Below are 13,256 nucleotides of genomic sequence, written 5' to 3'. Positions count from 1 at the left end.
AACTGGAGAATGTTTCCGCCAGACTTACTTCATATGGGTGTTAGTGTTGCCACAGTAGTTGAAGACTATCATATAGTTGTAAAAATCCTTTTCAATTAACCACCGTAAATGCATCATGTGCATTGCAATAAACAACTAATTCTGACATTGGAAGCAAAACTTTTCAGTATGCATAACTGAATTACTGAAGACCTGACTTACTGCAGATTGAACCCAGTTGGCTGATCCTGATTCTGACAACAACTTTGCTAATGGTGTGAGGTGATGGGACAGGGTCAGTCACAAAGTAATTCCTGGCCATTGCCTGGAGGTAAGGAAAGGTTGATGCACCACCAATGCATGATGATGGGTACAGGGAAGTGCAAATAAAGACCAAAGGAGGTTTACGGATTTTTTCCCCTGCAAAATTAAAATTCAAATTCAAATTATATTTGCAACTGCTTGCTACCTGAAGGGCCCAAATAAACAGTCTTCAATTTCACAAAACTGCAGGCTAATGTGTTATATTTGGCAATCCTAATACATAGTGAAATAAATGTCTTGAGACCTATTCATCATTCTTCATAAGCAACTTCGTTAAAAACTTTAATTTGATACATTTAAAAGTATAATACAAAGAAAGCTAGTATCTTCCAATGTACAGAGAAATTTACCATGAAGAAAATATACTTGACTTCAGCAGTCATACATTTAATCTGACCTTTTGATTTAATCTAAGTATCAGTTTAAGATTAACCGCTAATCAACCCTAAAGATGACACAAAAAATATTTTTCTGATTTACAAGGGATAGACAAAATTACATACAGCTTCATTTTAGCAGCAGACTAGCCTACCGTGCATTAACTATGCAACATGTTTCCTTTTAAAGTAAAAATATCCTACAATTACAGTGAGTTACTTAGGAATTATGCTAACTACTTGGAATAAATTAAGCTATTATTGAAAATAATTGTAGAACATTAAAATATGATTTCTGCTTCCAATTAAAGAGATTTCAAAATCAGAAGTCAAGAAATGAAAGCAAAATATTCTAAGCATGCAGTAAACTACAGGGTGGTTAATTCTGAATGCATGATACAAACCTGCGTTTCTGGATCATACTTTGCTGTTGTTCTCATAGCTCTAGCATTGCTGCCATGGCTTAACTCAGTCAAAGCAAAACATCCAAAGATCTAAATTAATAAATAAATAAAGCTTGTGAAACATTTTTGAAAGAATGTACAAAAGAAAATTCAAAATAACAGAAAATAAATGAGTAAGTGTAATATGAGAGGAGAAAAAATGACGGGGAAATCAGTATAATCACAGCGCAACTCTAAAAACTCTCTCAAGTTGTCACACATTGCCATGAGAGACAAGTATATTGTCCACTGTCAGCAAACCAATTTGCATTCCACATTTGTTGATATTAGTAGTACACAACATCAAAAATTTAGGGTTTCCTGTAATATTAGCATAATTTGTTTATGGTTGTTTTGGAAACGTTGGACCTGTGTGCCAATATGTGGGAAAATAAAATGGAAATGAAATGCCACAAATGTTGGAAATCTGAAATAAAAACAGAAAATGCTGGAAACACTAAGTAGATCAGGCAAAAACTGAAATCTAAATAATTTCTCTCTCCATAGATGTTCTCCAACCAGATTGGTATTTCCAGCACTTTCTACTTTTACTTTAGATGAAAACTTAAGCTGAAAAGAGGACACAAAGACTGTAGAGGGGAGGACCACTGACTGCTACACCACTGTGAAAGATGCCTATCACTCCATCCCTCGCCATCATTTCAGGAACTCCGACCACAATGCCATATTTCTTCTCCTGGCTTATAGGCAAAAGCTCAAGCAGGAGACCCCTCGCGGATACAGGTCCGGTACTGGTCAGAGGAGGCAGAGGATCAACTCCAGCGCTCTCTGGAATCGGCTGAATGGGCCGTGTTCAAACAGTCAACAGGTACCTTGGACGAGTACATCACCACCATCACAGACTTTATCAGCAAGTGCGTGGAGGACTGCATACCGAGGAAGTCAATCCGGATGTTCCCTAACAGGAAACCCTGGATGAATCAGGACATACAGAACCAGCTAAAAACCAGGCATGAGGCCTTCAGATCAGGAGACCCACTCAAATATAAGGAATCCAAGTATGACCTTCTCAGAGCCATTAAGACCGCCAAGAACTGATCAAAATACTGATTGAAACTACAGACCCAGACAGACACCCGGCGACGATGGCAAGGACTGAATGACATCACATGTTCTAAAAATAGACAGTGTAAGATAGCAGACAATGACACATCCCTCCCAGATCACCTCAACGCCTATGCTCGCTTTAAACAGAATTTCGGCCGAGAGACAACACCTATTCTGAGAAGTCCAGATGATCCTAACCCAACAATCACTGCATCAGAGCAGTTTTCCTTCATGTGAATCCAAGGAAAGCAATGGGACCAGATGGGGTATCAGGTCGTGCACTCAGAGCATGCGCAGATCAATTGCAGAGGTCTTCTCAGACATCTTCAACTTCTCCCTGCAGCAGGCCACTGTCCCTGCCTGTTTCAAGAGGGCCAACATCATCCCTGTGCCTAAGAAGGCTCATACAACTTGTCCCAATGACTACCGCCCAGTGGCCCTGACTTTGGCGGTCATGAAGTGCTTTGAAAAGCTGGTCATGGCATTAATCAACTCCAGCTTCCCCACTCTGGACCCACTCCAATTTGCGTGCCTGGACCAACAGATCCATGTTAGATGCCACATCACTTGCCCTTCACTCCTCCCTAGAACACCTTGACACCAAGAAAAGTTACATAAGAACCCTACTCATTGACTACAATTCAGCCTTCAATACTATTATCCCCTCGAGACTGATTACTAAACTTCGGGATCTCGGACTAAGCCCCATTCTCGGCAACTGGATCCTCAGTTTCCTGACCCACAGGCCACAATCAGTGAAGATTGGGGACAATATTTCATCCTCACTCACACTCAACACTGGAACCCCAGGGGTGTGTACTCAGCCCTCTACTGTACTTGCTGCATACTCATGACTGCATCGCCAAATACCAGACTAATGCTATTTGCAAGTTCGTTGATGACACCACCATAGTCGGTCAAATCTCAGATGGCTATGAAACAGACTACAGATGGGAGGTGGAAGACCTGGAAAAGTGGTGCACTGAGAACAACCTAGCTCTCAACGGCGGCAAAACCAAGGAGCTCATTATCTACTTCTGGCAGGATGTTACTCATGCTCCCCTAAACATTAACAGCAGAGACGTGAAACGAGTGAAGAGTGTCAAGTTCCTGAGAGTGGTCATCAACAAGTTTTCTTGGACTCTTCATGTGGACGCACTGGTTACAAAGGCCCACAATGTCTCTTCTTCCTCAGACAGCTGAAAATATTTGGCATGATGGCAAATACCCTTGCCAACGTTTGTAGGTGCACCATTGAGAGCATTCTGTCTGGATTTTACACTGCCTGGTATGACAACTGTACCATTCAAGATCGGAGATGGTTATAGTGAGTGGTGAACTCGGCCCGGACAATCACAAAGGTCAACCTCCCATCTATGGAATCCATCTACCAGGCCCGCTGTCAAGGAAAGGCTGCCAGCATTCTCAAAGATCCATCCCACCCTGACAATGCTTTTCTACAACCATCAGGGCGAAGGTACACACACCAGCCGGTTTCGAAATACTTTCTACCCTACTGTTGTTAGAATACTGAATATACTCACCAACAGCATTCGCCTGTACCTGTGTTTTTGTTTTGTCACTGTTTACCTAATATTTACTTAACTATGCTATTTAACTCTGTCATCTGCCTGTATTGCTCGCAAGACAAAGCTTTTCTCTGTACCTCAGTACATATGACAATAAATTCAATTCAATTCAAGAGACCAGCTAAGTAATTGGGAAAGAAGACAGTAGAATGAGTTTTGGTATTTCTTGAAAAAGTAAGAAATTGATAAATGTTGGTATTCAGAGAGATTTGGCTGTTCTTGTAGATACATCATAGATGGTTAAAATGCATGCAGTGGGGGGATCCAAGATGGCGGCAACCCAGCAAGACTGGGTCCACAGTGCTCTACCCAAAACTTGGGAAAAGTGGGCTATCCACCCCCACCACACTCACTAAACCATTTATAATAGTTGTTAACCTTAAATAGTTACCTATTAGTACATTTAAATAGTCTAATACTAGCTGGAAAATGAGTAAAGGGAAGGGAACAGGCGGCTCTAAGAAAGCAGGGACCCCTCCCCCACCCTCTCCCTCTTCATCTGCAACAAAGGTGTCTTCAGCTACTTCAGGAGATTTACCAATGAAGATGAGCTTTGAGGAGATGTTTGCCAGGTGGGAGGCGAAGATTGATGCTTTTATCGATGAGTCTCGGCAGAGCAGAGAAGCGCTATCAGCCGAGCTGCAGAAGCAGGGCAGAGACATTCAGGAATTGGAGTGCCGAGTCAGAGAGGTGGAGTCGAAGGCCGCAGCCTCAGAGACTGGGATAAAATCAACAGCCGACCACATCCGTTTTCTCGAGAATCGAGTCCAGAACCTAGAAAACCACATTGATGACCTCGAAAATCGATGTCGTAGAAAAAAATATTCGGTTGTTGGGCCTGCCGGAACAGGAAGAGGGAGGTCAGCTAACAGCATTCTTAGAGCATTGGCTGCCACAACTTTTAAATCTGCATAATGGATCAGGCCGGGTAAGGGTAGAATGGGCCTACCGGGTCACAGTACGTGGGCCCGGCTCAACCCAGCGCCCACTCCTGTTTCAGCTGCAGAGCTATAGGGAGAGGCAGATGCTCCTGGAAGCCTCAAGAAATCTGGGAAAAGATCCCCAAGCTATGACCCACAAAGGATCCAGGATCATGCTGTTCCAGGACTTCTCCCCAGCTTTGGTCCGAAAGAGGAAGGCATTCGATGAGGCGAAGAAGCGTTTAAGGGACTTAAATATCCAGTACTCCTTACGATATCCAGCGACGCTACGCCTTAGCCACGAAGGATCCATATATAACTTCGGATCACTGGAGAAGGCTAAGGAATTCTTGGACTCTCTTAAATAAACTGTAAGAGATTGTGGACGCTGGTCTGCCTTTCCCATTATTTTGGTTTACATCCCTTCATCTTTTCTTATCTTTCCCCCTATGTGTGTATGTATATATATATATGTTGGGGCGTTTGGTTAATGTTGATGGGGAGAGGTGGTTACCTTATTCTATTTTACTTCTGTTTTTAGGAGCGGGGTTGTTTTTCTTTCCCCTGTTATTTTGTGGTATTATATTTAAGTATTACATGTTGAGATTGTAATCTTATAGTTATATATGGTATTAATATTCCCAAATATATTTAGATGTGGGTGTGGGTGGGGGTGGGGTGTTCACTGTTAACTCTAGCTTTATATTATATTTGAATTCTCCTCATTTTATTGAGGAACACCTGGGTCAAGGGTGGGCACTGGTTGGAAGAGGGTAAGATGGACTGTGGGAGAGGAAGTGACGCTCCCTGGGAACAAGGGAGAAAATCTCCAATTCGTAATGTTTTATATTTTTTATACTTAGAAAGAGTTTTTTGTTATATTGTTTTGAGTGTATCAGAGAATCTTTACTTTTGTAAATCTTGTATGCTCCATGCTCGGAATGTTCTAAATAGGGTTTCCCCTACCGAGGGGTCTCGGATCTGTCCAGATGATTATGGCTGAACAGTTGGTTAAGTGGTGCACCTGGAATGTCAGGGGGAGTAATTCGCCAGTTAAAAGGAAGAAAATATTATCAAATCTTAAGAAGGAGAGAGTTGATATAGCTCTCCTACAGGAGACACACCTGTCGGATAAAGAACACTTAAAATTACGACAGGGCGGATTTGATCAGGCCTTTTTTTCCTCTTTTAATTCAAAAAGCAGGGGAGTCGTTATCCTTGTCCGGAAGAACTTCCCTTTGAAAATTCTAAATCAGATAAAAGACGAATCTGGACGATATATTTTGATTAAAGCCCTCATAAATGGAGAGGAATATGGGATCTTAAATGTATACTGCCCCCCGGCACACCCCTTTAAATTCATAACGGAAGCTTTTTCAAAACTGATGGCCTTTGGTGCCCGTCATACAATTATAGGGGGAGACTTTAATTGTATTATGGATCTGGAAATAGACAGGATTCCCAAGAGTGCCGCTGGAGTATCTCCCAGATCTAGACAACTGGCGGACCTGAATAAAGAATTAGGATTGGTAGATGTATGGAGATGTCTCCATCCACAGGGTAGAGATTTTTCTTTCTACTCTAATCCACATAAATGTCACACAAGAATTGATATGTTTTTTGCCCCATCGATTTTTCTAAACTCTATAGCAACCTGTAAAATAGGTACTATAGCAATCTCTGACCATGCCGCTGTATACATGGAAACTAAGGTAAAGAACAATGGGACATCTGCTCGGCATTGGCGTATGGACCCCTTCCTGATAAAAGATAGCAAATTTTTAAAGTACTTCTCCCAAGAACTTAAAACCTTTTTAGAAATTAATACTGGTACGGCTAGCAATCCGTCAATGATGTGGGAGACCATAAAAGCTTATGCACGAGGTTTGATCATCTCCTATTCAGCGACCCAGAGGAAAATGAAGGGAGAGCAACAGCGTCTGCTCGAAGCTCGCCTAAAAGCAGCCGAAACAGCATACGCTGATAGACCTTCTATCACAAAATTGCAGAGGATTACAGGTCTTAGGACAGCTTTAAACACCACGCTTACTCAAACGGCTAAAAGGGAAATATTATTTGCGAAACAAAGATTATATGAATATGGCGACAAACCGGGTAGATACTTAGCATTTCTTGCAAAGAAAAAGAAAGCCCCTCAAACTATTCCAACCATCAAGGAAAGTACAGGTACCCTGACTCATGATCATAAAAAGATCAATGCGACCTTTAAAGAATTTTATTCTGAACTATATAGATCGCAGGATTGTGAAGATAGGATTAGGAGGATGCAGTCATTTTTTAAAAATTTGACCTTCCCGGGCCTGACTCCGGAACAGGTGTCGGCCCTAAATACCCCTTTAACAGTCCAAGAAATACTTGAGGCAATTAGGCAACTTCAGAGCGGAAAAGCACTGGGCCCGGATGGTTTTCAAGCTGAATTCTATAAAGAATTTACAGGAATATTGGTTGACCCACTTATGGATATGTATAATTTTGCGCATAGTCAGGTCTGTCTCCCGCCCACGCTGAAAGAAGCAAATATTTCTCTTATCCTCAAAAAAGGAAAAGACCCAGAAGATTGTGCATCTTACAGACCAATATCCTTACTAAATGTAGACTTTAAAATTCTCTCAAAAATGTTAGCACTAAGACTAGAAAGGGTACTGCCATATATTATAAAGGAGGACCAGATGGGATTTATTAAGGGCCGCAGATCATCCAATAATATCAGAAGGGTCTTGAATATGATCCAAGCCTGTCATCAGGGAAAGATACCAGGAGTAGTAATTTCATTGGATGCGGAAAAGGCATTTGATAGGGTTGAATGGTCATATTTATTTTACACATTGGAAAGGTTTGGCGTTGGACAGGTGTTTACCAAATGGGTTTCAACATTGTATAATAACCCCAAAGCAGCTGTTATTACTAATGGGTTAAGATCGGATGGCTTCAGTGTGGGTAGGGGCTGCCGTCAAGGATGTCCTCTCTCACCATTGTTGTTTACACTGATAATCGAACCATTAGCAGAAGCCATCCGGACTGATCCTAATATAACGGCCCCGAGGATTGGTACAGGTAAACACAAAATTACCCTCTATGCAGATGACGTTCTCTTATTCCTCAGTAATCCTTTAATGTCAGTGCCTCGTCTAATTCAAGTTATTAATACATTTAGTGCATTCTCAGGCTATAGAATTAATTTTTCAAAATTGGAAGCCATGCCAATGGATGGTCTGGCTATGATACCCCACTTAATGGACGGATCCCCTTTTCCCTTCCGTTGGTCCCTGGAGGGCTTCTTATATTTAGGTATTTTTATCACGCCAGTATTTGATCAGCTGTATAGGGCTAATTTTGTACAATTAATGGAAAGGATAAGGCAGGACCTCCAGCGATGGAGAGACCTTTTGATTTCCTGGCTAGGGAGAATAGCATTAATTAAAATGAATGTTCTGCCCCGTCTCTTATATCCTATGAGAATGCTCCCGCTGATGCTGCCAAGGCTAGCCCTACGTAAATTATATGGCTGGTTGGGCTCCTTTATTTGGAACCATAGACGGCCCCTTATTAAGCTGAAGAAGCTACAGCTTCCACAGGCAAGGGGAGGACTGGACTTCCCAGACTTTAGGAAATATCAGTTAAGCTCCCTACTAAGTTACATAGCTGATTGGATTTCATCTGATCCACAATCAATTTGGCTGGATATCGAAGCCTCCCAAGTAAAATACCCACTTATTAACCTTTTATTTTCAGATAAGAGGAAAATCATTACAGACCACTGTAAAAATCCCATAATATTAAACACAATTAAGGCCTGGAATATAATGCGGCAAAATGAGGGTAACTCACATAAAACATCCCCCCATGCACCAATAGTAGGCGCATGGGGATTCCAACCGGGGATTACAGATGCCACCTTTAAACTCTGGAGATCCAGGGGCATCTCATGCTTAGGGGACCTATTTAAAGATGGGATCCTGATGTCCTTTGAGCAGCTGCGTCTGAAATTCGGAATACCTAATGGGGATCTCTTTCGATACTTCCAAGTTCGAGATTATATACAGAGGAAGACTACATTAATAGATAGTCTTTATAAATCAGACAGAGAACGTAATGTCTTACGACCAGCGGGGGCATCCTCCGTTAGTACTATATACCATTTGCTACATGATGGAGTCTCAGGAGACATGGATGACCTGCTTAAAACATGGGAGCAGGACTTGGGGCTAGAAATCTCTGAGGATATGTGGAATGACATTTGGGAAAATGCTAGAAGAATTGCTATCTGTAACAGAACTCAGGCTATCCAACTAAAGATACTTCATAGGGCCCATATAGCTCCGGCTCGACTGGCAAAATTTAAGGCAGGAGCATCTCCAATGTGTCCTAAATGCAAAATAGAGGTGGGTACTCTTGTACATTGTTTGTGGACTTGTCAGAAAATCCGCAGATACTGGACTAAAGTGGCAAATACCCTGACAGAAATTTTAGGAACGGAAATTAGGGTGGACCCTGTATCTCTCCTTTTGGGCTTTTCGAACCTCTCATCTCTGGATATGCATGGGAAGAGACTATTTTCTATTCTCTCTTTCTGTGCAAGGAAAAATATTTTGGTGAACTGGGTGGCTGAGGGCCCCCCTGGACTTTCAAATTGGCACAGATTAATTATGGAATATATCCCCCTTGACTTCCTCACAAATATGGTGCACCGAAAGACTGAATTATTTTATAAAATATGGCAGCCCTTTTTGAATTATATAAATGCAGATATTTCGGCTATCCTAACAAGGGCTTTTATTTAGTGAAGAATTCAGACCAGGCTGCTCGGGGGCCCCTTGGGAGAGGAATCCTGCGCGAATACGGGTTTTATTATATTTGATGTTTATACATTCCGAGCATGTAAGAGACTTAGGTATACACTCTGGTTAGTTATAGGTTAGATTAGTAGAAAGTTGAGGTTTTTTTTTCTTTCTTTTTTCGTTTCTTTTTTTTTCTTTTTTTGTTTTCTTTCTTTCTCTTTTCTTTGTTAAATTATGACTATTGTATATATGATTTAATTGTACATCAATGTTTGTATTTGAGAGTTTTGTTTATTTTTTGTAAATTTGCAAAAATGTTAAATTTCAATAAAAATATCTACAAAAGAAAATGCATGCAGTGCATGCAATTATAACCACAAATCATTTGGTAGCCTTTATTGCAAGGGAATTAGAACATTATATATTGGATTTTATATGGGGCTTTGGTTATATCACAAAGAAATGTGTAGAGTTTTTGTTTTCCTACCTAAAGAAGGATATAGACTTGCCTAACAGAGGTGCAAAACATTCATTCTTGGAGAGCAGTGATGGAGTGGAATGGCCCTTAAATCTCCAGATGCTCTTATTCAGGTGTACAAGCTTCTGAGAGGGCTTGACAATGTTAATAGATAAAGATTGTTTCCCATGGTCAGAAAGTCCAAGACAAGGGAGGGGGTACAGACTCAATAAGAGGTCAGACATCCAGGATTGAGATGAGAAAAAGACCATTTAGTGAACTTCGTGAAATTACAATCAGGAGGGAAGTGGTAGTAAGCAAACTGAAAGATTATAGCCTGACAAGTCTCCTGGTCCAGGTGGACTTCATCTTAGGGTCTAAAAAGTGGTGACTAATGAGGTTGAAGATGCATTGGAGTTAATTTTCCAAAATTCTCCATAATCAGAAAAGGTTCTATCAGGGAAAGACAATGAATCTAAATCCTCTATTCCAGAAAGGAGGAATGTAAAACAGTAACTTGTAAGCCAGTTAGCCTTACATCTGTCATGGAAAAGGTGAAAATGTCAGAAACAACCATTAAAAAGATTCTTAGAAAAAAAAACTCAAAGTAATCAGGAAAAGTCAGCATTACTTTGACAAAGTGAAATCATTTTCAACCAATTATTTGTAGTTTTGTGAAAGAGCAATTTAGGTGGGGAGGCAATGGCACTGTGATAATGTCACTGGACTCATGATCCAGGACTTAGGCTAATGTTTGAGGAACAAGGAGTCAAACTTTAGGTCCGCTACGTGGATGACACCTTTGTCATCACTAAACTAAACAAATTAGAGGAAACCATCAAGACCATCAATAATACCCTTATCGGCATAAAATTTATTAAAGAGGAGGAAAACAACTAACTACCATTCTTAGATGTTGCAGTCGAGCCAGCAGGCAATGGGGAATTTCAAACTAGCATGTCCAGGAAAACAACACATGCTGACCAAATACTGAACTACACAAGCAATCATCCCAACACCCACAAACGAAGCTGCATTAGAACATTATTTCAATGAGCCACCACACACTGCAGCACAGAGGAACTACAAAGAGCAGAGGAAAACCAGCGATATATTGCGTTCAAAAAGCAGAGGTATCCAATGAACACAGTCAGCCAATTTCTCAGCAACAACCCCCAAGCAGCAGACAAAACATGTCCAGAAACCCTAGCCACTCTCCTCTACATCAAACACATCTCGGAAACGACTGTCAGACTACTCAGACCCCTTGGCATCATGGTAGCCCACAAACCCACCAACACGCTAAAACAGCAGCTAATGAACTTGAAAGACCCTATACAGACAACAAGCAAAACTAATGTCATTTACAAAATACCTTGCAAGAACTGTCATAAACACTACATTGGACAAACAGGCAGAAAATTAGCCACAGGATACATGAACATCAACTAGCCACAAGAAGACAGGATACACTTTCACTAGTATCCTTACATACAGATGAGGAAGGACACCACCTAGACTGAGGCAACACATCAACTTAGGACAAGCCAACAGAGACATGGACAAGAATTCCTTGAAGAATGGCATTCCAACCAGAACTCTATCAACAAATGCATTGACTTAGATCCCATTTACTGCCCACTGAGAAAAAGAACAGGAAATAACATCACCACAGGAAATTACATCACCAACCCAAGGAAACCCAAGCACAAATAAAAAGCGGGCCATGCCACCAGTGCTTCATCTGGTGACTCACTGATAATGTTACCTAGTATGGTGATGAATTGTCTGAAAACGAACCTTCCAGCTCACTGAGCAAACCTACATCCATATTTTTGTTAAGTTGGAGAATCAAGAGTTAGCAGAGTAGAATGGAATGTGTATTTCAAAATACAAACATCACAGCCATGATCGTACTGAATGATAGAGCAAGCCCAAGGGGCTAAACAGTCTACTTTAGCTCCTATGATGTATGCCCCACTCCAGAAAGTTATGTATCATCAAATTATTAAACATATTCAAAACTGTGATCAATAGAACTTTACGTACAATGTTCCTTTTTTACTGTGCATCTTAAAGAAAGAGATCTGAAATTACTGAATTGTATGAATGGTCAAAAAACTTACCTCCATATTTATTATCTTCTCTACAAACTGATGATGTCTACTGGATCCAGAATTTAAAAGCGTCCCTCCAAACATCTGAAATGGAAGCCAATACAGGTCAAATTCTAATTAATGAAGATTTCACTCATCAGACTAAATTAAATATTCACTTTTTTTCTAGTTTATGGATAGAAATGTAATGATATAGCTTCAAAGTATCCAAACATAAAACTATCCTGATTAACATAGACAAAAATTTAAGTTGATAGTACTTTTAGCTACTCCCCCTTATCAATGTATTTTTCACATAGCCATCAACTTATTTTGCAACAGTCTCTATTCAGGAACAATATTTATGTACAGAACTGACACTATTTCAAAAATAGACCATTGGCCAAAGGAAATTTGGGTTGCTCTCGGAACATGATCAGTGGTTCACTTTAATCACAGGACATTTACCTCAGTCCCCGGACATCATTACAGGGGTGCTACAGTTTGCATTAGTCCAAACATCTTCAGCTGCTTCATCGAACATGTCCCTCCATCATGAGATCAGGACTATTGACTTTTACAATGATTGTACAATGCTTAGCACCATTCAAAACTGAACCAGTTTATGCCCATATGCTGCAAGACCTGAATTACATTCAGCGTTGATACTTTCAGCACTGAGATGTGACAGGTTACATTCGTACCACAGAGATGTTGGCAATGATTATCTCCAATGAGAGAATCTAACAGTCTCATGTTGACATTCATTGTGATTATTATCTCTGAATTTCTCACTATCAACCTCTTTGGGGTTACCATTTACAAGAAATAGAATTGTACCAGCTATATATATAAAGCGGCGACAAGAGTAGGACAAGGGTAGAGTCTAGGAATTCTGCAGTGAATTAAGTGTAGGTACAGCACATAATCAAGAAGGTGAATGGGATGCTCTCCTTCTTTATAAGAGAAATTGAATATAAAAATAGGGATCTTACATTTTGGTCATATAGGCCTTGGTGAGATCACATTTCGAAGACCAAGTGCAATGACGGCAATTCAGAGGTTTCTTAGATTGATATTTGGAATCAGTAGGTTGTCTTATTGATTATTGTCTTATTGATTATTGGCGCATCAGAGGATGAGGGGTGACCTTACAGAGGTTGATAAAATCATGAGGGCATTGGACAGGATGAATAGTCAAGGT

General features: G+C 40.6%; 1 protein-coding gene across 4 annotated transcripts in view; it reads right to left on the bottom strand.

Moving 5' to 3' along the window:
- Window positions 1-13,256, bottom strand: part of acox3 (acyl-CoA oxidase 3, pristanoyl) — a 183,058-nt gene that overhangs the window by 147,321 nt on the left and 22,481 nt on the right. For all 4 annotated transcript variants that reach the window (XM_060826927.1, XM_060826936.1, XM_060826943.1 and 1 more), the window contains 2 exons: window positions 12,083-12,157; window positions 1,085-1,174 (listed from right to left, as the gene is read on the bottom strand). In XM_060826927.1, the coding sequence (XP_060682910.1) occupies window positions 1,085-1,174; window positions 12,083-12,157 (165 nt within the window). The remainder of the gene's footprint in view (window positions 1-1,084; window positions 1,175-12,082; window positions 12,158-13,256) is intronic.

Source organism: Hemiscyllium ocellatum, chromosome 1 (genome assembly GCF_020745735.1).
Source record: "Hemiscyllium ocellatum isolate sHemOce1 chromosome 1, sHemOce1.pat.X.cur, whole genome shotgun sequence".
Lineage (NCBI taxonomy): Eukaryota > Metazoa > Chordata > Chondrichthyes > Orectolobiformes > Hemiscylliidae > Hemiscyllium > Hemiscyllium ocellatum.
This window is presented reverse-complemented; position numbering and strand designations above follow the sequence as displayed.